The 26,296-nt window shown below is 38.1% G+C and overlaps 3 protein-coding genes across 3 annotated transcripts; all 3 read right to left on the bottom strand.

The window, feature by feature from the left end:
* Positions 1-2,731: 2,731 nt before the first annotated feature.
* Positions 2,732-3,670, bottom strand: LOC119254428 (olfactory receptor 10AG1-like). Its single transcript, XM_037521526.1, has one exon. It carries the CDS (start codon positions 3,635-3,637, stop codon positions 2,732-2,734), a length of 906 nt encoding a protein of 301 aa, XP_037377423.1. The 5' UTR covers positions 3,638-3,670.
* Positions 3,671-8,074: 4,404 nt separating this feature from the next.
* Positions 8,075-8,950, bottom strand: LOC119254425 (olfactory receptor 10AG1-like). Its single transcript, XM_037521525.1, has one exon. It carries the CDS (start codon positions 8,948-8,950, stop codon positions 8,075-8,077), a length of 876 nt encoding a protein of 291 aa, XP_037377422.1.
* Positions 8,951-14,894: 5,944 nt separating this feature from the next.
* Positions 14,895-15,875, bottom strand: LOC119254424 (olfactory receptor 10AG1-like). Its single transcript, XM_037521524.1, has one exon. It carries the CDS (start codon positions 15,873-15,875, stop codon positions 14,895-14,897), a length of 981 nt encoding a protein of 326 aa, XP_037377421.1.
* Between the last annotated feature and the right edge of the window lie 10,421 nt (positions 15,876-26,296).

Here is a 26,296-nt window from a genome sequence, read left to right as displayed (position 1 = left end):
CCATTATTTTAGCACTCACTGTTCTTTGGTAACACCATTTCTATTCCTTGCAGCTCCAGGCTTCACATGGAAAAATGATTTATTCTCCAAGATTGATTTCTTAGTATATTTTTTCCTAGATCAAAATGTATGCATATTTTTATTTACTGCCCATTGCCAACTTTGTTGTTAAAATGGTTGTTACGATTCTATGGAAATCAGTGGTATGATTTTCAATATGTGAAAGCTAAAAAAAATGCAAGTTATATCAATCTGTGTCAGATGTTATTAATGAGAAAAAACACTGCAAGATAAATGTATAGACAAACTAGTGGAATGATTACAATTTCATGACATGTACAAGAGAAAGGGTACCTTGTAACATTGCAATAAACCCAGAAATTTCTAATAACACTGATTACCATTGTATAGACATCATTTATCATCATTCAATGTGCACAATGTTTCTTTATTTGCAGCTATATCCTTTGTTAAATTGTAAAAGTGTGCATTTCTATTAAATGTCTATGGTTAAGGTCTTTCCTATTTTTTTAAAGAAATGGTTATAAATGTTATATATTCTAATTTGCTTAGTTTATAAAAAAATCTATTGTTTTTTTCCAAAAATTAAGCATTTATGAGATGATAATGAAATTTTTTAGCTGCATATTAAATATTCTTTAAGGGACAACCTGGGGAAAAGATGGGTGGAATGAAAATAAAGATTGGAAGGAACTTAAGGGTCTACGTTAGGTTCTTTGGTGGTGGGTTCCTATGGCAACAATGACTAAAATGGGGGGAACCCACATTTCTATTATTCAAGCAGAGATTAACGCAATAAAAAACAATTTAAAGATAATAAATGGGAAAAGCAAGTTCCTTGCTAGTTTTATATTTCCTGAATAAAAAAGATTATTTCTTATAATTTACATATTATATATATTATATTCTCTTTGTAATACATCTGAATATAAATATAAACATAAAATGTTTTCATAACAATAATGATGATGTGTGCCATGTGGGACCCTTGCCTGGCAGCCGGGGATCGAACCAGCGCTGCAGAGCTTCGCAGCCCAGCGCTCAACTGCTGCGCCACCGAGGAGGCCCACAACAATAATGATGATGATAAATCAGAAATTATTTGAAATTCTGCCACTGTAAGGGAGCCAACAGTCTCTATCAATCGACATCCTTCCAGATCCTGCTAATATGCCTGCACACCCACACCCACATATATGTATAAAGTTCATGTGCAGGGCCATCCTTTCCTTTTACAAAAACAGAATTAAGTTTTATTCAGACATTGTCATTATTTCTCACATGTCAGGGAAGCTTGGGATTTCTTCAATGGAGTGGCTCTAAAAATTTGCCTTGAGAATTTTGTTGTATTACGTGGTGCAGCTGTAATCCAAGGTCATCATGTGTTCTGGTTGAGAGTGCCTTTCCTTACATACAGTTTTCTTTTGCTGTATAAGAAAAGCTTTAATAAACATTCTTGAACAAACATATGTAGAAATCACTTTTGAGCAAATATTATTTCAACAAGATAAAGTTTAGTAGACTCAGTATCAAAATAAAAAGATCAGTATTTTTAATTTTCTTCAAAATCCATCTACTGACCCCAGAACAGATCGGATTCATTCCAGAACATTCAAATGAAAGCAGTTTAATGAAAAGGTTATGTACATGGTGTCTTACTTTCCTGCATCTACTGTAAAAAGTTACCCCATGATGAGAGGTTTAGCACAAAAATATAGTCTTTTACATTTTTACAAATTGGAGTCCAAAATCAGTGTTGGCAAGGTCTCCTCTGAAAGCTCTCAGGGAAATTTGTTCCTTATTTCCTCCAGCTTTTGGTGGTTCTGAAGCTTCTGGATCCTTGGCTGCATCATTCCTATCCCAGTGTCCATCTTCATGTGACATTATTCTCTGTGTCTCTGTATCTGTTTCCTAAACCACCTCTGCCTTTCCGTCTCTTAAAAGTAAGCTGGTCACAGAATTTAGTGCCTATCTTAACAAGGTCATCTCATTTCAAATTCCCTACCTTAATTCCATTTGCAAAGGCCTTTTTGGCCAACATTCAATTCACTGCACCTTGATTTGGATAGTTTATAGTGAAAATTCCAGAAGTTTTTAATACTAAGTAGATATTGCCAATGTGAAACCTAGAGCTGCAAGGAATAGAGATGGTGTTACCAAAGAACAGTGAGTGCTAAGATAATGGAGGTAGGAACACCCTCAGGACTTACCTTTTTAAAAGATATAGAGAGTAACAAGAGAAAGAAATAAGAAGGAAGAACAAAGAAAACACTAATGTTCTACTGCTTCTAAATCCCGGATGCTGCTATTTTTTCTCATAGGCTAAACCCAACTATGGGTATAGAGACTACAACTATACCTGGAGAAGTGGGAAGTTTAAAGGGACTTTATCACAGAGCATTACTCCAATCCAGTTATAAGACAAACTCAGCCGTTATTCTATTGCTCAGGCAAAATCTTAACTCACAGATTAAGAGCAAGAGAACACATGGATTCTCATTAGATCTTTGTAAATAATTTGATCAAAGCCACCAATTGTCTTGATTACTCATATAAACCCTAGGAGATTAAGGCCCCTTAACATGTGGGTTTCTATGATGTTAGTAATTATCATTATTTTGGAAGATGGACATAATCTCAGAAGTTGTTTTCCAATGCATCAATGTGCAAATATATAAGGAAATTCTATCTATAATTGCCAGTCTTTAAGTCATGTTAATATCTTAGCTAAAAGTTTTCTTAGTGCCAACATGATATCTTTGTTCCTCAGAGTATATATGATGGGATTCAATGTTGGGATCAAAACTGTATAAAAAAGAGAGATGAGTTTTCCAGTTCCTTCAGATTGATTTGGTTTGGGTTGTAAATAAGTGATAGTGGCTGTTCCGTAGAATAGGACTACGACAGTCAGATGAGAAGAACAGGTGGAGAAGGCTTTAGCCCTCCCACTGGATGATGACAACTTCAGAACGTTGGAGATAATTTTGCCATAGGACACAACAATCAACAGAAATGGAACCATGATAAATACCACTGCAACTACATAGACTGCTAGCTCATTCACAAATGTGTCCCCACAAGCAAGCTTGAGTATTGGGGGGATATCACAGAAGAAATGATTAATTGTGCTGGATCCACAAAATGGCAGAGAGAAGATCTGGCAAGTTTGCCCAATTACAACTGGAACAGCACTGGTCCAGGCAACTATCACCAGCTGGACACAGGCTTTGTGGTTCATGACCAGAGGGTAGTGCAGAGGGTTACAGATGGCCACATAGCGGTCATAGGCCATCACAGCCAGGAGCAGGCACTCTGCACCTCCAAGCATTAGGACAAAACACATTTGTGTAGCACAGGCAAAGAAAGAAATTGTTCCTTTCTGGGTCAAAAGGTCCATGAGCATCCTTGGAATAGTGACTGTTACATAACAGATTTCTAGAAAGGAAAAATTGCTGAGGAAAAAATACATGGGGGTCTGGAGAGCAGGGTCAATGCTTGTTATCAGTATGATGATGCTATTGCACATCAGGATAGTTAAGTAGATGACTAAAAATAACCCAAAAAGGATCCACCGGACATTAGGAATATCAGAAAAGCCCAAGAGAAAAAATTCCATAATTGTCGTGACATTTGAGTGTCTGTTTATAATTTGTTCTCCATCTGCAGGTATGGTAAATTCAAGAAGGTTAATTCATCAACATTTTGGAATCACATTTCCCTCTTCTGTTAACTGGACCAGAATCATGAATGTATTCCTATAATCTCTTAAATTGCTTTTACCCTCATGTTCCTCTGTTTCTAGAAGCTATTGTTGTAAAGATTTTGCTTAAATCTTATTCCAAAGGAGATTTAAGTCCTTGCATTTATATCTTTATCAGAATAAATTTTCTTAAACTAATATTTTCATACTAAGCAATGTATTGTTCTACTTTATTCATTTCTGCTATTAATTGTGCTAAATGTGTAAAGCATTCATCTCACTAACCTCTTTAGTAACTTTCCCTGTAAATGCTCCATATATTGGATGATTACCCTTTAATTCAATCAAGAAATATTGCCCTTTCATATGTAAAATTTATAATTCATTACCTTAAAATTTCCTTGTAACCACCTAATCTTCCTCTTTTTAATCTTCCTAATTCTGTCTAATAAAATGTAACTTTGATTAAACTCAATTATTGCTTAGTCTGGTCATGCAAGTGGCCAGAGCAGTGGAACAAACAAAACAAACAAAAAGATCCTCCCACATATCTTGCTTATTTATATTTGCTCTCCAACCTTCCAAAAAAAAATACATAAATATATGTTTTCACATTTCATCAAATATACACCAAGCTCCACCTTCTAGTCTCATAGCTACATGACTTATTTTCAGCAGTTAACTCATTTTCAGAGAAAAATCTCAGGATTCCATGCTTTCTTTTCTTTTTCTTTTCATTTCTTTTTTTTTTTTTTGTATCTTGCTCCTTAGAGCTAATTTCAAATAGCCAAAGAACACAATTATAGCTTACCTTTATGGTTTTGCATGAAGCTGTCTATAATAATGTATTTAATTTTTAGCCTGTAAACTTTAAATGTTTTTTTTTTTTTTTCCTTTCAGGGTATCACTGTAATTCTACAATATTCATGCTAGCTTTAAACATTAACTGTTCTTAAATAGAAGTAGCCATGTACTCTTTGGGGAATATTTTCTCTCATGTATCAAATTAATTTCTAAAAGACTGCTGTTACTTGGCAATCATACAGGTTTACTTTTCAGAACTCTTTCCCTGTAGAATGCATGTCCTCTTCAGTCCCTTCTTTGCATACAGTTTTCCCTTTGGGGGAGTGGGGATGCCTGGATGAGAAAATCCACTATTTTTAAGTATTACTTGAAGGAAAAGTTAAAAATGTCTCTATTGTATTTGGTGTGGATTTGCCTTTCTTACTTTTATTCCCATAATTTATCCATAATTTATCCAGGTCTGCAGCATCCATACCTTTGGAAAGGCATCACATGTTTTATCACCTCAACATGATATGCTCGGTCTCTTCAAGAAGAGAGGTGGTGAGACCCCCTTTTCAGAAGGGAAATACTAAATTCCTACATTAACTTTTGTGGGTATAAAAGGCATGGCATCTCTCCAGTAAGGATCTAGATGGTTTTAATGATGTTATGACATCTACTCTGGAGTCAGGAAAAGTATCTAGGTGATTGAAAATGTAATTTGCCTCAGAAATAGACATCGTAAGTAGAATTATTTAAAACTGAATAAAGTAAAATGAAAGTTTTCGCTATATATTTTCTTTTTTTGCATTTAATCAACTTCCAGGCAAGCATGGAGATAAAAATAACTAGTCTTGGTGTTGCAAGCCCAGTATCCACTTCTATTTGTAATTATATTTATTTCCCATTATAGAATGCTTTGACCATTCCACAGTGTTTCTAAACCTGCATTCTTATTTTACATTAAGTTTGGTACTTTTTACTGCAGCATCCCTCTCAGAAGTTGATTCTATACTTCTTTATTTGACAGATTTGATATTTGTTGGTGCTTCCTTGATGTATATCGACATGAGATCTCTACACTCATTTGCCTCACATAAAATTCCTGTTCCTAGAAGATGTGGGGAAATTGATGTCCACCCCCCCTCGTAGTAGACTGACCTAATCCTTATCCTATGATTACTATGCATATACATAGTTACACATAATTGTAAAGACATAATTTATGTCCTCAGCTACAAAACCAGTTATCCTAATAATTGATCTTATTCTATTGAGTAAGCTCTTCCCAGGTTGTAGATCAGATTTTCTTACATATCTAGTCATCTTTTTATTGGGGACTAATCATTGTAGTTACCCTGTTTTTTTATATCTAGATATCTTTTCATGTTTTTAAAAGATTGTTTTGAACACATGTGATGTTTTGGAAAAATTCAAGAGTAGTTCTAATGAGAAAATATCAAATCTTGACACTAAACTAAGTAGTTACTTTAGTTATTGGGTTGAACATATACACCAGTTTAGAAAATCAGTGAGAGGAATGTCAATTGTTAAACCAATTCATCTTGACAACAGTATGGTTATACTTACATTTTTTCAAAGTAGATATGTGTTAGGTTATTACCTATACTTCAAACAATCAACTGTCTTCCCTCCCCTATACATATTAAAAATTTATAAGATTTTAAATTCTAATTGTATCTACTCATACTCAATCATCTGACTTTCTACAAATGATTTGATTTTTAGTCAAAGACCATAGTTACTCTATGTTATTTAACATTATACATTCTCTATCAAAGAAATGACATACTTAAAATATGCTATTTTTAAGGAATTTAAAAAACCAGCATTCCTCAGAGCAACAAGATGATAGTATTGTGAAGATAGGCTCATTTCTTCCTTAGACTGTCACTAGATTATAGTAGAACAAAACCTATAGTACCTGAAGATGAAACAGATAACTATATTATGCACTAGAAACAACATATAGAAAAGGGGATGCCCAGCCCAGCAACTGGCTGCCAAAGTATGAAGCCTGTCACTAGGTATCAGCTGCGGGAGGCCTGCCGTTAGTTTTCTGGCCACTTGGATGATACTCCTACAAAGCTCCTACTCAAGTTCTTCTGAGTTTTCTCTTTTTGACTTGCTGCATATGTTTCTATATGGTGCTTGTAAATACTTTATGTTGAAGATGTTAACTCTGAATGGCTTCTCTCAGTGATGAGCATTTCTTTTTTTTTTTTTTTTAAGATTTTTATTTTTATTTATTCACACAATCACTGGGTATAGTCAGAAGCGCGGGAGGTTGAGAGAATTCACCAGAGCCAGAGCGGGGAGCAGAGCAGGCAGAAGGACCGAAGTACACTGCTGAGGGGAGCAGCAGGTGATCGGAGAGGTCTGCGGCCATGTGAGATCCTCCTCCGGTGGCCAGGGAGCAGCCGGGGATCGAACCGGCACTGCAGAGGCTGCGGGCAGTTTCACAACCCAGCGTTCAACTGCTGCGCCACCGGGGAGGCCCAGTGATGAGCACTTCTAAGTCAATGTTATTCAACTTAACAAAATTTCCCATTATAGCTAATAATTTATTACAACTATTGTTTTAGATGAAGGTTCATATTTAGGCTTACAAATTACCTGGGAATACTTTTTTCTTTTTTTTTTAATTTTCTTTACTTTTGTGTAGAAGAACTGGGTTATAGGCCAGAGGTGGTGGGGTGGGGGGAGTGAGAGGATTCACCAGAGACAGAGTGGGGAGCAGAAAAGGCAGGTCTACTGAAATACATTGCTGAGGGGAGCAGTGGGCGAGAAAGGAGAGGTCTGCTGTGCCATGTGGGTCAGCTCCCTGGCTGGGGATTGAACCAAGGCTGCAGAGGTGATAGTGCTGAGACTTAACTCTTAGGCCTTTTTCATAAATATATTTTTTTGAAATACAGAATGTTTTCTTTTTTTTTTTTTACATTTACTTCTGAGTAAATGTAATCAGAAGCTCCTACTCAATTTATTTTGACTTTTTCTACACTATTCTGCAAAAATATCTTTCAAATGTTTAAGTGTGTCTGTGCTGGGTATGTGGTTGGCATTGTGTCATATGTCCCTGGTCTGTCTATTGTTGAATCATACCACAGTGTCTGAATTCTACAGCTATATAGTAAGTCATGATGTTCCATAAAGAAGTTCCCCCCACCTTGCTCTTCCTTAACTGTCTTTACTATCACAGTAAATTTAGAATCAATTTAACACACACATGCACACACACAAACCCCGTGAACATGGGTGGGTATTTATTATACTTCATAGAATTTAGGTTTTATATTGAGGAATACTCATGCATATAATCATGGTATCAGGTATCTAGTCTAAAACAACAAACTTAGTGATGAGTATAGATAATCTATAGTAAGGTAGGAAAACAAATCAAATATTGGTTCCCAATTATATAATGGCAAAATTAAATAAGATATCAAGCAATGGATTCAAATCAGCAGCTTACACATTAAATATTAAGAAAATAATTTTCTCAAGGCCATCGTAACATCCTTATTTCTCAGTGTATAGATCATGGGGTTAAAACATTGGGGTGACAATGGTATAGAAAAGAGAAAGAAGTTTGTCAACCATGGAAGAATTTTTGGATTTGGGTTGTAAATATGTAATGATTCCAGATCCAAAGAATAAAGCCACGACTATAACATGGGAGGAGCAGGTGGAGAAGGCTTTGGCTCGTCCTGTTGCCGATGGCAACTTCAGTATGGTGGAGATGATTTTAGTGTAGGAGCCAAGTATCAACAGAAATGGAGTCATAACAAAGAGCACAGCAGCTGAAAAGACCAACATCTCATTCAGGAAAGTGTCCCCACAGGCCAGCTTGAGTAATGGGGGGATATCACAGAAGAAGTGATTGATCCTGTTCGATCTACAGAAAGGCAGAGAGAAAATTTGACATGTCTGTGCCAGCTCAACGGGAACCCCAGTGATCCAGGAGGCAGCCACCAGCTGGACACAGACCTTGTGACTCATGACCAGAGGGTAGTGCAGAGGGTTACAGATGGCCATGTAGCGGTCATAGGCCATCACTGTCAGGAGGAGACACTCAATGTGTCCAAGAATAAGCACAAAGCTCATTTGCGTAGCACAGGCAAAAAAAGAAATGCTTCTTTTCTGCGTCCAAAGGTTTTTGAGCATTCTAGGAAGAGTGGCAGATACGTAGCTGACTTCCAAGAAGGAAAAATTACTGAGGAAAAAATACATGGGAGTCTGGAGAGCCTGGTCGACCCTGGTTATGAGAATAATGAGGCCATTTCCCATCAGAATAATCAAATAGACAAAGAAAAATATCACAAAAAGGAGCATTTGTAGATTGGGAATATCAGAAAATCCCAAAAGAATAAATTCCATTGTTGAAGTGAGATTTACTTCTACTGAACTTTTTTGGTGTTCCATCTGTAAAAATAGTGAAATTAGCCACTTATCTTTTTTTTTCTCTTGCATGCTTTCTAAAGGCATTTGAGGGACTTGCATATACAATTTCGATCCACCAGTAATTTCCAGCATCTTGTATTCAAAGGGCACAACTAAGGTTTAAAGGAGAGTAACTACATTCCAAATATTTATTTAGGTTATATTCAACATCTATTATATTCAGTATCTAAATATATTCAATATCTAATACCAGCTGTGAATTTGAGTTGAAATTATGCATTCTAGAATTAACACTATCCATTTTTGTATGTTTTGAGCAAAACAAAATTTGTCTTTTTCTCCCCAAAGTCAGAAACATCTAATATCTCTTTTTCTGAGTGGTATGTCCACACCAAACTTTGAGTCATTTTTTTTTTTTTTGTAATATCTCAGCTATTCCATCAAGTCTTTTACAAGACAAGTCATGTCTTTCCTTTCATATGAGATCGCTGTAACTCTTTCTATTGGTGCCTGCACATTATTGGAATCTATTTTGGTTTCTTTTATCTATCCAAATAAAATAAGATTCATAGTCATCAGGCATTATAATGCAAGATCTTTTATTTATCTTATTCAATACATGCAGCCAATGTTAATAAATGTTTTTTGTTCGACAGGTTATATAATTGGTAATGTTGAAGGGATTGCATTAATGACGTGATTTCTGAAAATTTACTAGTAAAATCTATCCTCAAGTGTCTCTTTATGTGACACTGTTCCTTTTTTATAAAGTCCTCACTGAAATAATGTTTGACACAAAACTAAGGAAATCAGAATTAAGCATTGTAAATTATAAAATATAATTGTCATAAACTTCCTAGAAATATAAAGACAGACCATATATATTTTAGTTAAAGTGCATGTAAGCAAATACATTTTTGGTTGTGACTAATAAACAAGGTATACAAAGACTCAATAACTTTCTCATAGTTCAGATATCAGTGGACAATATAGGAATATCAGCAAGAAAGACAATTGCATATGACAGCATTAAATACTACCTGGGAAAGCAGAAGAAAAATGATTTTAACTACATTACCATCATGTTAGTCAAATGCTTATAATAACATTTTCTTATTAAATCTAAAATAATATTAAATTAAGTGTTAATGTATGTTCTCATGCTATATATGAAGAAACAGATGTGCAAAGATTCACTTAATATGGTATCCAGTGTTGGATTCTGTAATGAATAGCAGCAGAAGATACTATTTCAAGGAACTGATACTCAAAAGGGGAAAAAATAATTAATACATCAGGACAAAATTATCCAATCCTTCTGTATAATTTTGAAGAAAATGAAAGATTTAATTCAAATAATTTCACTTATATTGCTTGAATTTGATTCCAGTGCCAAATAAAATTTCTAATTGTATAAACTGAACTTTTTGAAACTTAAATTATTTATAATATATTAATTTATAACATGAAGCTGAGATTTGTATGTTATTTTCAATAGGAGACAAAGGAAAAAGAGCAAATATTTATTCAGAAAACTCAAAAAATTATATATTTATCATTCATTTTTGTAAATGTTTAAGTACTTATCAATCAAAGAAAATAACAATGTTACACTATTGCCTCTTACAGCTCAAGATTTTGTTCCCCAGGAAAATCTAGAAGGTGAAGAGAGTGTGTGACAATATTCTAAATCAGTTTGCTATCGATCCTATCAACAGCTCTACCTACGTTAGTTATGTTTGCTTAATATTAGTTAGCAATGTAAGCCCTATAATTTTAAAGCCATATTAAATATAACCCTCTTTCATTGTCTTACACATCTTTAGAACTTTTATTTTAGAGAAAATTAATTTTGGTGGGTAACATTTTTGGGGAGTCTCAAAAAGTTGTATATTTTTGAACTGGAATGTTTTATTTTAAATTTCATTAAAATAACATCAAGACAAAAATTAATAAATAAATGCTATTCATTACCTAGTGTTAACTAAAAATGAAGTTTTCTTCTATTGTCACTTACTTTACTTAAATATGTATGCTATTAATGCTTTTAGTATCTCAAAGTGATTTAGTATCACAATTTAATATTATATAACTGGAAATGTATTTAATAAAATCAGTAATTTATAGCATCTGTTTGATGACTTCATTACAATATTTTAATAGTAAATATTTTGAACTAAAGCTTATAACAGTATAAATTAGTTTGTATTTACCTTTTTTTGGGGAAATGGTGACTTTTTGTCACTGTAGAGAGTTTACATATTTATATTATGTTAGGTAAGGGCACTCATTTCATCAAAACATTCATCTTGCTTTGAAAATATTATCTTCATTCTGTAAATAAAATGTGACCCATATATTAAAAAAAAAAAAAAAGTTATCTCTTACCTATGGGATCTCTTCCCTGTAGAACACATTTAAATTTCTAATTTAAAATCACCAGTTTAGTCCTCTGTGGTTTTTTTTTTTTGTTTGTTTTGTTTTGTTTAACATAACTCTATCCAGAATTTCTCTTCAGCCTCCTCATGGAATAGAGTGCCCAAGTCATTATTTCTTGGAGATGAATACAGAACTGAGTAATGTCATTTGAGACCATCCAAAATTGACATCCTCCAACAACATGTCATGAAATCTCCACACTGAGTCTGTATCTGTATTAGACCCCATCACACATACCTGGAGATGCATTTCTTCCCTTTTCCTCAACAATGGACTTCCTGATGCATATTCAGGATTCTCCCTACATAATCCTTGTGAATGTCCTAGTGAAAAATTATATTTTGTAATTTAAATACAACACAAGATTTATCTTATATATTATGGATTTATGACAGGACACTGGGGCACACTGAGCACTAGCTTTTGAGGTTTCAAACCTGGTCTAAAAATTTAAATTCAGAGCCAATATTAACATCAATAAGGGAAATTCTTCCTATCAAAGGGAACATTTTGTCACCTTTTCCCAACTTCATTCCCAGAGTGAACTCATTTATAATTGGAAATACTACCAAACTCCATGTAGAATAAAGTAAAATAATTGACTTTCCCAGCTGTGAATGGGAAAATAGTTTGTCTTCTAGGCTTTAATTTGTAGATGATAATTATTACCGATACTAAGAGTATTTAAGGATCTGGCTTGAGTTTTATAATTTATGGAGGAAATAATAAGGGAAACACTTGAGGATACTAAGGGTGTGGAATATGCTTGAGGAAACATAAAGCTGAACTGGCTAAGTTTACTGACATGGGCCTACTCAGCAGGATTCTGCATTTCATTTTGCAATGGAGAAATTAGAAAGGATGCTGATTGAAGTATGGAACAAAAGGTGGCCCCCTGTGGCCAAATTGGTAATGTCCAACCTGCCTCCATTTAACATAAGAAAAAGTCATTCAAAGTCTTAGGAAAACTGGAATGTTGGAATGTATTTGTCATTTAAACCCACTCACCACACTAATAATGTTCAGAAATCATGCCTTTCAGCAGCTCTGTGAGAAATAAATCCATGATAGGAACACCAGTATCCTTGTAGAACCCCAAGGGTGATCTGTATAAGGCATCATAATGGGAAATGCAGCCACTGGTTGGGGAATCTAAGTGCAATGATGGTAACTGGATTGCAGGATGAGAGGGACCAAGTGACATCTTTCATGCAGCCCAGATAAATGGGCATAGATATGGTAATGGAAAGCAGAATCAAAACAGCAATAAGAATGATCTGGCACTGCTCTATGGTGTTTGCTAATCATAGTTGTCTTAGAGGTCTAATATATAAGAAACCTGTTAAATTCTTACTTGATCTATATAAGCAGAAAAGGATCAGATCAAGTGTACCAAAGTGTAATGAAAATTATTAAAATATATTGTCAATTATCAGACTTGAGACAGTTTTCAGACCTAGAAATCTTTCATTCTCTCACCTATGTCAGAATATTATTTACAGAGATTGGATCACCTTTCCTTTCTATAAGAGATAATACTGGTCCATTACATGGATGACAGACAGTGCTCTAATTAGACTTAGTAAGCAGGAAATAGCAACTACTCTAGTTTATTGGCAAAACATCTCTTTATCATAAGGCAGGGAATATATTCAACTAAATTTCAGCAAACCTCAATGTCATTGAAATTCCTAGATGTCCAGCATGTACAGACAACTCTACAAAGTGAAGATAAATTTCTGCATCTGGTCTCCCCTACAATGAAAAAATAGGCACAGCACTTGATAGGTCTCTTTGGGATTTGGAAGCAACATATTCCTCATGTGGGTGTATATTACTCAGGCTCATCTACCAAGTGACCTAAAAGGTTGCTACTTCTGAGTGAGATCAAGAACAAGAGAAAGTTCTGCAACAGATCCAGACTGCACTGGAATCTTCTCTCCCACTTGGGCTACTGATGTAGCAGCTGTAATGGTGTTTGAAGTAACACTGACAAGGATGTTATTTGTAGCTTTGGGCAGGACCCTATAGGTGAATTACAACAGTCTATCATACCTAGAAATATCCTCAATTTTTCTCCCTTTTCCCAATAAGAAAAATGAAATGAAAATGTAATTGCATTATCTCCAGAAAATATATTCTGTTTTATTAGTATTTTTTTAAGTATTGAGTTTTTTATGGTACAACTTTTGGTCCATCTGGTTAATATTTTCCTTAAAGAGGAATTGTAGAAAGAAAATTAAATCACACATTTTATCCATATCATTAATATCTGTTAGTGTGTGTTCTTCTCCCCTTTGTATTATTACTAATGCCCTTTTAATTTTAATCTACAAATCTCAACAGTGAATTTCTAAACCTACCATATACATTAAATGCACATGACAACTAAGAAGAAAGAGATTAACAATTTTTAAAAGTCTACAAATAACACATGATAGATCATTAAAGAACAAATAAATAATATTGAATAACAATCAAAAGCTCTTAAAATAATATGTTATAACTTTTGATTCCATCATTGTATGTGTTATATATGAGCCATGGCTTCTTTCTATTTGTTCTCTCACTGTCCTGGAGTTTAGTCTTGTAATTTTGACATGGTGATGAAAAACCTTCATTATTAGTGAAATTAAGTCTTCATTCTTGTGTGATACAATGTTTACTAATGTCACATTGGCCAAAGATAATCATCTGGCTAAATAAAGAGTAGGTGTGGGAAGGCTTGACAAAAAAGATGTGGATACAAGAAAGAATGATTTATTGGGGACCATTACTATATAGGTGAAGCTTGGTTTTTTAAATGGGTTCATACCTTAAAAGCTACATATATTTATGTACCATATTTACTAAAATATCAATATTTCTCAATATAAGCATTTATTTTTCCAAATTATTTTGCTTATAAAAATAGTGCTACAGCGCCTCCCCTGGTGGCGCAGCGGTTGAGCGCTGGGCTGCGAGGCTGCCTGCAGCCTCTGCAGCGCTGGTTCATTCCCGGACCGCCAGCGAGGGTCCCACAAAAAAAAAAAAAAAAAAAAAGGTACTACAATAAATATTTTATTACACAATCATTATTAATATTTGTTCTTCAGCATTTGTGTTTACGCATGTATATATTAAAGCTTTCAAGCTTTACTTCTCTATGCATTCATTCAGGGAATAATTTAGTAAATATTCCATTTTCTAAAAGTGTTTTGCTTCTTTAATAGAATACATTAGGCTGTGTCAACAGCGGCATCAACAAAAGAGTGGAAAATTGCATCATGTCAATTATAAAACATATCACATACCATTGTTACACATCTCTATTTATTAGTTTATAGTGAAGTGGAAGACTGAATGTTCCAAACATTGCTAAATAATTGAACACAATTGCAATAACTCTGAGAACATAATGGTAAATTAAAAGAGAATTTCATCATTAACTTCTTGTAAAATTCAGGATGGTACTGAAAATAGGATTTCAATCAAATCTACATATTCATTAAATATGTAAGACAATAATTATGCTTGTCTAAGTTTTTCACAATGCTGACATTTTGGGAAGCAATTTCCGTAGAGCCTCTAAAACATCTTTGTTTCGCAGACTGTATATCAGAGGATTGAACATTGGGGTCAATATAGTATAGAAAAGAGAGAACAGTTTTTGCATTCCTTCATACTGATTGGACTTAGGTTTTAAATAGGTGATGGTGGCAGTTCCATAGAATAAAATTACAACGATTAGGTGAGAGGAGCAAGTGGAGAAGGCTTTGGCCCGTCCTGTAGTTGATGGCAACTTCAGGATGGTGGAAATAATTCTGCTATAGGACCTGAGGATCAACAGAAAAGGAACAGGGACAAACAGTACAGAAAATATATAGATCATTATCTCATTTATGAAGATGTCCCCACAAGCTAGCTTGAGAATGGGGGGAATGTCACAGAAGAAGTGCTTGATTAGATTAGAACCACAAAAAGGCAGAAGGAAAATCTGGCATGTTTGACCTATCTGGACTGGAGTTACAATGGCCCAGGAAGCAGCTACCAGCTGGACACACATCTTGTGGTTCATGACCAGAGGGTAGTGCAGAGGGTTACAAATGGCCACATAGCGGTCATAGGACATCACGGCCAGCAGGAAGCACTCGGTGGCCCCCAGTATAAGAAAGAAGCACATTTGTGTAGCGCAGGCAGAAATAGAAATAGCTCCTTTCTGGGTCCAAAGGTCCATGAGCATTCTTGGAAGAGTGACAGAGACATAGCAGATTTCTAGGAAGGATAAATTTCTAAGAAAAAAATACATGGGGGTCTGAAGTGTGTGATCTACTTTTGTTATAAGAATTATGACACCATTTCCCAAAAGGATAATCACATAGATGACTAAGAATACCCCAAAAAGATACCAGTGGAATCTGGGAATTTCAGAGAAGCCCAAGAGAACAAACTCTCTTATTGTGGTGAGATTTGTTTCTGTAATTTTCAAATTGCTTTCTCTCTGTGGATTTACATTTCTTGGCTGCATTTTCCTCTTTTGTAATTGGGCTGGAACATGGACTTGGTCCTCATGGCTTCTCAGTTTCTTTGTGACACTTGTTTTCTGGATGATTTGATGTGAAACTAGGAGCTATGAACTCATCTGCAGAAAGAAATCAATTTAATACAATGCTTAAATGTTAGATTTTCATTTTAATTATAACAATAAGATCCATATTATTACATATTTTTTATTTAACCTGCAGTCAGAGGAGGGGCTAGAGATGAATTATTTCTTCCAGTCAAATTGGGTCCAATATTCCCTCTCTTCCCCACTCACCTCTTCTCTCTCTTTCTTTTTCTTTTTTTTTTTTTTTTTTTGATTTGGTTAAATAGCCTCACTCTTATAAAGACAGCTCTATGTATATTGTTCTTCCTAGCAGACTCAAAGATGTTATTGAGGGTCTCCCTGGTGGCGCAGGTGGTTGAGCTCAGTGCTTTGGAACTGCCCGCAGCCTCTGGGTGGCAGTGCCAGTTTGATCCTGGCCGGCTGGGGCGGGGATGTCTGCATGGCGCAACAGAACTCTCCTGTCTTGCCTACTGCTTCGCTCAGCAGTGCGTTTCAGTAAGTCTGCCTGTTCTGTTCCCCACTCTGTCTCTGGTGAATCCTCTCACCCTTCAGCACATCTGGCCTGTACCCCAGTTCTTGTATGAATAAATAAAAATCTTAAAAAAAAGAGATGTTATTGAAGTTCTTGTGTTTACTGATTTTTTTTGTTCTGTTTACACAGAGAATTTCAGTCCTTCAATACCATGGAAAAATGCTCTTATCTTTCCATTCATTTGTCCTGACAAAATAATACTCCGCAATTCTGTTTTTGCATTGGGGGATTGTCTCACCTTTTGACTGTTTTAATCATTGAGGCCAGATACTCTTCACAGCCTCCCCATCACCACTTTACGTGTGGTAATAGTTATGCTTAATAAACATTATTCTATAAATATAACCTCAAGACATGCAATGCAATTAATAGAGCATATTTTGTTTTCTATTAATTACCCAATGGTATTTATACACATATCTTATTAGGGTTACAATTGAAATTTCATTATCCAAATTCTTCCACAACCATCTCTCACCTCTATTCCCTCTCCTTCCATGAGAAAAACAGAATCTTAGTGAAGGTCAATTTTTCTTTTCCTGACCATGGATTGGAGTGTCTTAGAAAAAACACACTCAGGGGCATCCCTGGTGGCACAAGGGGTTAAGCACCAAACTATGAAGCAATCTGCAGCCTCTGCAGTACAAGTTGCTGGCAGGGGAGAAACCCACATGGCGAAGCAGACCTCTCCTATCTCGCCCACTGCTCCGCTTAGCAGTGTATTTCAGTCAGTCTGCCTGTTCTGTTCCCCACTCTGTCTCTGGTGAGTCCTCTCACTCCCCACATCTCTGGCCTGTACCCCAGCTCTTGTATGCATAAATAAATAAATCTTAAAAAAAAAAAAAACACTCAGGAAAAGCACACATCTCTTTGGTTCCATGTCAAACAGAACTTTCACGTTCCACCTTCCTAGCACCTAGATGTGCTCATCAGCTAAATGCCCCCAAGCCCCTTCACTGCAGAGTTTTTATAGATGCTTGAGTACATAGCTGTGAGTGACCAGATCATTGGCCACTGATAATTGGATTTATTTGCCTGCTCTTGCCTTCCTGTGGTCAGGTTTGGGGCTAAAAGTTCTTAGGTTTCTCTAGGGAACAATACCCCATTTTGAATCTATGAGGGACCCTCCAACGTCTCCTCATCAGGTAAACTCAAGTATAAGCAAAAGAGTCTCAGGATTTAGAGCATTATTTTAATTGAGATAGATTGCCAACATATCAGTACATTATATTTACCTTTTTCATTTTGCTGGTCACTTTGTCATTGATGAAGTTTTCATACTTTAAACATTAAGTTATTTAGACTCGATAGCATTTTTAAACTAGAATTTAGCTTGCTTTTGAAAGAGCTCTTTATGGAGAAAATTCATAATTGCTTTTTACCAGTGGGAATATCTTTCTTCCATGTACTTCTAAATTGCTAGTTATTAGCTCCTGTTTGCAATTAATTTGGTGTGGTTTTCCAAACAATTCTATTCACAGCAGACCAGATATTTCTGAAGTCTCTCCATGGAATATAATTCCATGTACTCTTCATGTCCCCAAAACAGAGTATATGAATTGTACTTCAAATTTTCCCCTTTATTTATTGATTTGTTAACTGTCATTTTCATTTTGTATAGCACCTCTGAATAGACATTTTCAGCAAATCATACATTGTTAACTGTTGCAACGTATTGGGCAACACCACACTGATAAAGAAATGAGAGTGAGTTGCCAAGCAGGCTACATAATGCAGGATGCTACTGAAGAGCAAGATCCCCGGCCTTTTAATTGATACAATAATTATAAAGCCTCAGTTCTGAGAGTAAGGAGGACAAGGAGTAAAGGGAGGGGTGAAACTAGAAACTATAGAAACTAGAAACTATACTATCAGAAACTAGAAACTATAGAAACTAGAAACTATACTATCAGGGGTTGGGAGTCTGCCCTCCAGCACTTTTCATCTGCTTAAGGACGTGGTATTGTAACTAAGATCAAGCTCTAGATCCCCAGCCCTAGATCCCCTAGTTTCAACCTTTTCAACAAGTCTTTCTACTGATTAGCTTCTGGGGTTCCTAGTCCTACATCTGTCCTCAGCCCCCCAGGTGTTCCTGGTCATACCTCCTGATGCATAGCCTTCCCAGAGTGATCAAGCTTTAAGCTCTTGGTTGATTTGAAAGGCACTTTGTAAGTTTTGGCTCTGACTGATTGACCAGGTAGTTCTGACCTTGTATAGGAATGCAGAACTGCAGGTAACAAAATGGGGGCCGAACAGGCTGCTTAGGATTAGTAGACCCACAGTTAATCTCATCTGGTCATGTTCTACTTATTATTTTTTTTTTTATCTTTAAGGGATACTAGTTTGTTTTGTAGAAGTAGACACTTGTGATTGTGGGATGACTTTTTGAACTCAAAAGCAACTCTGTGTTAAAGAATCTAATATTTATTTATTCAAATTGTTATAGAGCAACCCCGATATTAAACGGGTTCCTGGCTGTGGGTCCTCACCCGCGCGCTTTAAAGGGACTTATGAATACTCTACTACAGACACACGCAAAAGGGTTAATAAAAGGTTTATTTACAAGAGAAAAAGAAATAAGGAAAATGTACAACTCAGGGAGAAAATAGGGAAATAAAGTCTTTAATGCGTCCTACCCGATCCGACGACCTGGAAACCCCAAAGTCACTCTCAGAGCTAGACGGACGCCGCGAGCTGGCCGAGGGCCCCAAAATGGAGAGCCCCCCAAAGCCCACGTGTCTGCCTTTTGTATCCACCTGGCTGCTTAACCCCACCCTCAGGTCCCAGCCACCTTCCCTTTGGTGGTGATGGGATTTGGAGTTCCCAGTGTCTTTGGCTTTGACCTGGGGTGGGGGTGGAGTCCACAAAGCCTGTATGGAATTTGCTTTGGGACTGCCTTTTCCCCCTAACAATTCCCCCCTTTCACTTTTTGCCACCATTTCCATGGTGATGAAGATCAAATATATGGAGGTTGGGATGCAGTTTCAGATGAACGTTTTGTCAGGTTCCAGTGTGAAAGAAAACCAGTCTCTCCAGGTATTTGTCCATTGTGGAAAGCAAAAGTCCTCCACTCCAGGAAAAAATAGTTCATCAGTTTAAGCCAAAAAAAAATCTGGAGGCGTTAGCCAAAACAAGTCAGCAGATATGTAAAAATTTCAGGAAAAAAAAAATCTTAAAATGGTTCAACTGATGTAAAAACACAAATTTTCTCAACCTTGATCCCAAACTTTTAACAGCAAAGCAAAAGTTTGCAAACTAGATCTACTTTTAAACCATTTTTCTATTTTTGCATAAAATCACAGAGTAGAAATAACTAACAGCAATTTTAGCTGGCTTTGTTGAAATATTCCATACAGGATCAGAGCGAACCGTTGGCATCTGGTCGATGCAGGCTTCAGGTATAAAGTTGGTCTCATCAGACTCCACCTGGGCTTTCCTCTTCTCAAGGGTACCAGGGCATTTTCGTTGGCCGGGTTGTCCAGTCCTGCCAATGGAGGCAAGCTTCCTCACCTTCTTTGGAGGTCTCTGGAACCCTACAAACAAGGCAAACAGGTTCTCCTCTTCTTGGTTCAGCTCTTTTTCAACTTTCTGGAAGAACTCCACACAAAGCCACACAATCAAACTCACGTCCAATTTTCGTTAAAACAGACAAAATCCCTATGGAAGTTATGCAAAAACAGACTCTGAAATAAGTAGCAAAAATTACTACCACTATTTGTATGCTGTGTTGGTATCAAGGGGAGAGAAAATGTGACAAGTTAGCTTTGCTGGAAAAAAAATTACAACCTTTCTGCAGATCCTGGTTAGTCAAAACAAAACAAAACAAAACAAAAAATTTCGTGGATTCAGGACAGAATGCATAAAAAAAAAGTTCCAGTATTATGTCAAAGAAACCTTAGTAAATGTCAGGTGTATTTCCAGGTCTATTGAGTCCTTTGTAAGAAAGTTTTACTCTCAACAGTTCCATCAATAGGAATCTGTTGAGACCTTTTCTCCCTATATTTCCAGAAACAATTTCTGTAGATGTGAAACAATTGAATTATACAATATTACAAGGTGACAATCACCACTGACAATTTACATACATACCCGATACTACTGTTAACATATTGGACATACCAAAGTTTTTTACCATTTTCCCAAGTGACAATGCTTCCCTTCCAGTTTTACTTCATTAGGTAAAAGCCAAATAGAACAAATTTATGTAATGCTTTCCCAGGAGGAAAAGGAGAAACTTCGTGGAGTGTCTCAGGAGCTCTACTGAGGTTCCACAAAATTTCCTTGCATCAGTCAAATGACAGGCCACCAAATTTGTACTTGAAATTAGATTTCTGGGAAGCTTTGCCATAAATATCAGAAAAGTAACAGAAACAACAATATTCAATCTCTATGAAGGCACCGGCTTAGTTCAGTAGCACAAAGTTGACAATCAAACCATAACTTTTTGTTTTTCTCATAACTGGAGACTCTTTTTTTCCAACTTATATGGGCACCATGTATACCAATTTGTCGATCACTGGAGGTCAAGACGGTTAGACACAAGGACATACAGACAGACAACATACAGACACAAAGAGCTCTTTAGTTACCATTCATCACGCGTGGGATATCCCGTGCAACTGCAGTTTGTCTGATAGGCCAAAGTAATAATAAAAAAACAAGCAGGGTTAACAAAAAAACTTCAAAGAAAAAAAAACAAAAGTTGATAGGAAATAACAAAATCAAGATTAAAAACCTTTGTATGAAAGAAAAAAAATACTGTCAGCATATGCATGATCCTAGATGTCATTTCACATCTCCTAAACTTTGCAAGGAAAGAGATTGGTTAGAGCATGGTAGTTTTTTTCTTCTCAGGGTTTCTTCAGAAAAAAAAACGAGTTCTTGGGTATCCTGCAACAATAACTGGAAAAAGAAGTCAGTAACATTCAAGTTTCTTTCTGTTTCTTAAATAAATATCTCAAGTCTTCAATGGGTTCACAAGACCAATGGGACTTCGTCTCTGGGTCCGTTCCTTCTGGCGCTTTCTTAACTCTGGAATGATGTACCCAGGGTTTTATTCCTGCAAGTTTCAGAGAAGTATGTGTGCTTAGCAAAACATCATATGGACCAGTCCATTTTTCTGACAACTGGTTTTGGGCATCCCCACTCTGCCAGGTCTTCAGTAAGACCTGATCTCCAGGTTTGAAGGGATGCAATGGTTGATCAGGAGGCATAGAGATTCTCGAGGTTGCAAAGTTATGAATTACTGTCAGAACCTCCTGGATGTGTTTCACATATTGTGTGATCCGGCAATCTTGAGCTATTTCCGGACTGGCTTTCAGAACTGAGGCCTGGAAGGGTCTTCCAAACACAATTTCAAAGGGGCTTAATTGTAGCCCACTTCTAGGTGCCACTCTTATGCGGAGGAGGGCAAGGGATAGTACCTGGTCCCAACGAAGCTGTGTTTCTTGGCACAGTTTCGCCAAGGTTTTCTTCAAGGTGTGGTTCTTCTTTTCTGTTTGCCCAGAAGACTGCGGTCTCCATGCAGCATGCAATTTCCAGTTGATCTGTAACGCACTGCTTACTGCATGAGTAACATCAGAGACAAATGCTGGCCCATTATCACTCTGGATAGAATCCGGCAACCCAAAGCGAGGAATTATCTCCTTTAGCAGCTGTTTTGCAACCTCAGAAGCTTTTTCCGTCTTTGTGGGAAATGCTTCCACCCATCCCGAGAACGTATCCACAAAAACCAACAGGTATTTGAAGTTGCCTGTTGTTCTAGGCATTTGTGTAAAGTCCACCTGCCAGTCCTCAAAAGGGCACTTGCCTCGATATTGAACCCCAACGGCTTTGGGGTGGGAGTCAGTCTTGGGGTTATTCCTGGCACATAGTTGACAACCTCGGGTGATCCGTTGTGCTATTCTATGCAAATATGGTCCCTTCAAATATGGGCGTACAGTTTCTAATAAGGCATCTCTCCCATAGTGGGATCCTTCGTGAAGATGTTTTAGCACCGGATATACCAGGGCCTCCGGGAGGAGTATCATCCCATGGGAGTTTACTCTCCAAGTAGAGCTGGGGTCAAACTCAGTAAATCCCCATGCACGAGCTCTCTCCTCATCCCGCTCGGTGTATTCAGGAGCATACTGAGTCAGGTCCACAAGAGGGATGAGTGCACCCTGGAGGGCAGAACGGGCAGCGGCCTTAGCTGCCCGATCAGCTGCCCTGTTGCCCTTTGCCAAGTCAGACCCACCCTTTTGGTGGCCGGGACAGTGCATCACAGCGACAGCTGATGGTAAAGCTACTGCCTTTAACAAGGCCAGGATTTCTAATGGGTGTTTGACATCCTTGTTGCTAGCCGTAAGAAGTCCCCGCTCCTTCCAAATGGCCCCATGCATGTGGAGAATCATAAAAGAGTATTTTGAGTCGGTAAATATATTGACTCTTTTACCTTTTGAGAGTTCCAAGGCACGGGTCAGGGCTATTAATTCGGCTTTCTGTGCTGATGTACCTGTCGGAAGGGCCTTGGCTTCCACGGTGTTCTGGAGTGTCACCACTGCATATCCAGCACATCGACGGCCTTGATCCATAAAGCTGCTGCCATCTGTAAATAGCTCCCACTCTGGATCCGGCAGAGGCTGGTCCGTTAGATCTGGTCGGCTGGCATACACTGTGTCTATGGTTTCTAAACAGTTATGGATTAAAGTGTCATCCTCAAGTCCGTCTGCATTGCTTGGAAGCAGTGTGGCAGGATTCAGGGAATTAGAAACCTGCAGTTTCACATTAGGATTGTCCAACAGAGCTGCTTGATACTTTCCCATTCGCCCAGCGGTTAACCAAAGTCCACCCTTCTACTCCAGCAATGTCAAGACCTGATGTGGCACACACACAGTGATGGGCTGACCCAATGTAAACTTCTCTGCCTCGTGTAGGAGGTCACAAGTGGCAGCCACAGCACGCAAGCATGAAGGCCATCCCTTAGTGGTGTGGTCCAACTGTTTGGACAGATATGCAACGGGCTGCATTTCTGGTCCCAACAATTGGATCAGCACTCCTAGGGCAACCCCCTGTCTCTCATGTACATAAAGTCTGAATGGCTTCCTAAGATCCGGAAGTCCTAATGCTGGTGCTGAAATCAACTTTACTTTTATTTCATCAAAAGCCTTTTGACATTCCGGAGTCCAAGACAAAGGTTCAGAGTCCAGGCCTTTGAGAGCATCATATAAAGGTTTTGCTATTAGTCCAAAATTAGGAATCCAAATCCTACAAAACCCAGCCATACCCAAAAATCCGCGCAACTGTCGCCGGTTACTGGGGATTCTAAGGGCTGAAATTACCTGTTTTCTTTCCGTCATCAGGCTCCGTCTGCCTTTCTTGATTTCAAACCCCAAATACGTCACAGTTTGTTTGCATATCTGTGCCTTGTTAGGTGACACCTTGTAGCCACATTTTTCCAGGTGGTTCAGTACCACTATGGTATTTTCCAGACAAGATTCGTAGTCTGGACTTGCAATCAATAAATCATCTACATATTGCAATAAGACACCTGGTTTAGTTGAACCTTCCTGAGATCCCTGGCCAGTATTTCCCCAAAAATAGTTGGGGAGTTCTTAAATCCCTGTGGAAGCACGGTCCAGCAATACTGGAGAGTGCTCTTGGACTTAGGGTCCTGCCACTCAAAGGCAAAAAGCAGTTGATCCTGAACATCAATTGGAATACAGAAAAAGGCATCCTTCAGGTCTAATACTGAAAACCACCCATAGTCACCAGGTATGGCAGTTAATAGGGTGTACGGATTAGGCACAGTGGGATGTAAATCCTGAACAATGTCATTAATAGCCCTTAAATCTTGGACAAAACGATACTCGCCTGTATGGGGTTTCTTCACTGGCAGAATTGGAGTATTGTACGGTGAGCGACAGGGCCGAATGAGTCCAGATTGAAGGAACCTTTTCAATACTGGCTCAATTCCTCTCAAGGCCTCCTCCCTTAAGGGGTATTGTTTCCTTCTCGGGGTTTTGCTCCCCTCTATCACTTCTATCTTTACAGGCTCCGCATTTTTCGCACGTCCTGGGGTTCCATCAGCCCATACCCCTTTACTTACTCTTTCAACAATTTCTGGAGGTAAAATTTCACTTTTTGGTGGAGCATCTTGAGTAAGCAACATCTGGAACCGCAGAGCATGCTCTGGAGGAACCTGTAGGTGAAGCCTCTGATTTTTGGGTGAGAATATAATTCGTGCATTGAGCTTACTTAAAAGGTCACGGCCAAGGAGAGGGATTGGACACTCTTCCATGTACAGGAAGCTGTGCTGGAGCTGTGTGGTGCCTAGCCGGCACTCCAAAGGTTGCAGGAAGGGTGTCTGTTGTGACTTCCCTGTAACCCCAATGACTGCTGCAGTCTTTTTGCTCATTTTAGTTAATTTCGAATTCAAAACTGAGTATGTTGCTCCAGTGTCCACCAAGAAATCAATCAGGCGATCCCCCACAGCGAGGGTTACCCGGGGCTCTGAGGGGGTTATTTTGATGGGTTTAAGATCTAGTGGAACCCCTGGGCACCCCTATTCTTCATCTGAACCTTCTCCATGAACTATCATTTGTCTCCTTTCCTCCACACTTGGCTCCCGATTCCTTCTACTCTGTCTATATTCCCTCCTATCTTCACCTGAGACCCTACTCTGTGCTATCACTGGTCTCCTGTCCTCTGTGCTGGGCTCTCGATTCCTTCTACTCTGTCTATATTCCCTCCTATCTTCATCTGAGCCTCTACTCTGTGCTCTTTCCTCTCTCCTTGGTTCCTGGTTCTGTGTACTCCTCCTATATTCCCTCCTGTAACCCCTACGTGAATCATCCTGTCGTGGTGTCCTCGGTCTTCTATCCTGTCTGCTGGAATTACTGCGTCTGCCTCTGTCCTGTAACCTGGGACAACTGTCCTTCCAATGTCCCTCTTCCCTACAGAAAGCACACTGATCTCTTCCTAGGGGTTCACGTCTCTGTCCATTACTGTTATCCCGAAACTCTGGCCTGTGCTCTCTTTGTACAAAAACAGTCGCAGGTTTCGGTCTCCTGTCCTCTCTCCTGTTCTCTCTATTATTATAAACCTTAAATGCTAAGTCCACTACCTGGGACGGACTCATCTCTGTGACGCCGTCTATCTTTGCTAGCTTTCTCCTTATGTCTGGAGCACTATTTGTGATGAACGCCACAGTGAGCACACGAGCATTTTCTGGGGCATCTGGATTTAAATCCGTGTGGTCTGAATACGTCTGAATAATCCTCTCAAGGAATTCAGATGGATCCTCATTAGCCCCTTGTGTAAGTTCCAATATTTTATTAAAATTTTTTTGTTTGGGGATTCCCTGCTCCAGTCCTGCCAATAAACATTTTTTATAGAGATCCAACTTCGCCAGTCCTCCATTGTTGGGGTCCCATTGAGGATCTACCTCTGGGACAGCAATCTCTGGCTTCGGGTTTTGGCTATCCTGTTGGTGGAGACGTGCAGCCTCTTCCCTGGCTTTCCTCACTACTATCCTCCGCTCATCTAAACCTAGTAAAACATGTAACATCATCTGTATATCTGCCCAGTTAGGGCGGTGGGAGAGAAAAACGGAGGCAAACAAGTTCGCCATCCTCTTAGGAGCCTGCCGGTACGAGGGAACAGAGTTCCTCCAAGTTAGGAGGTCCCCGGTGCTAAAAGGATGGTGCGACCAAAAGTACCCAGCAGGTTTCCCCTCTTCATTCACGCCACCTATCGGCAGCTGGCGAAGAGGAAACTGTCCTGCCACAGAACGGTCGTTACTGCCAAAATGGGTGCCGCTCCTAGTGTG

The sequence above is a fragment of the Talpa occidentalis genome, unplaced genomic scaffold, assembly GCF_014898055.3.
Source record: "Talpa occidentalis isolate TD23 unplaced genomic scaffold, MPIMG_talOcc4v2.1 talOcc4.3, whole genome shotgun sequence".
In the NCBI taxonomy this organism is placed as follows: domain Eukaryota; kingdom Metazoa; phylum Chordata; class Mammalia; order Eulipotyphla; family Talpidae; genus Talpa; species Talpa occidentalis.
The sequence above is the reverse complement of the archived record's forward strand: the minus strand, read 5'-3'. Positions and strand labels throughout refer to the sequence as shown.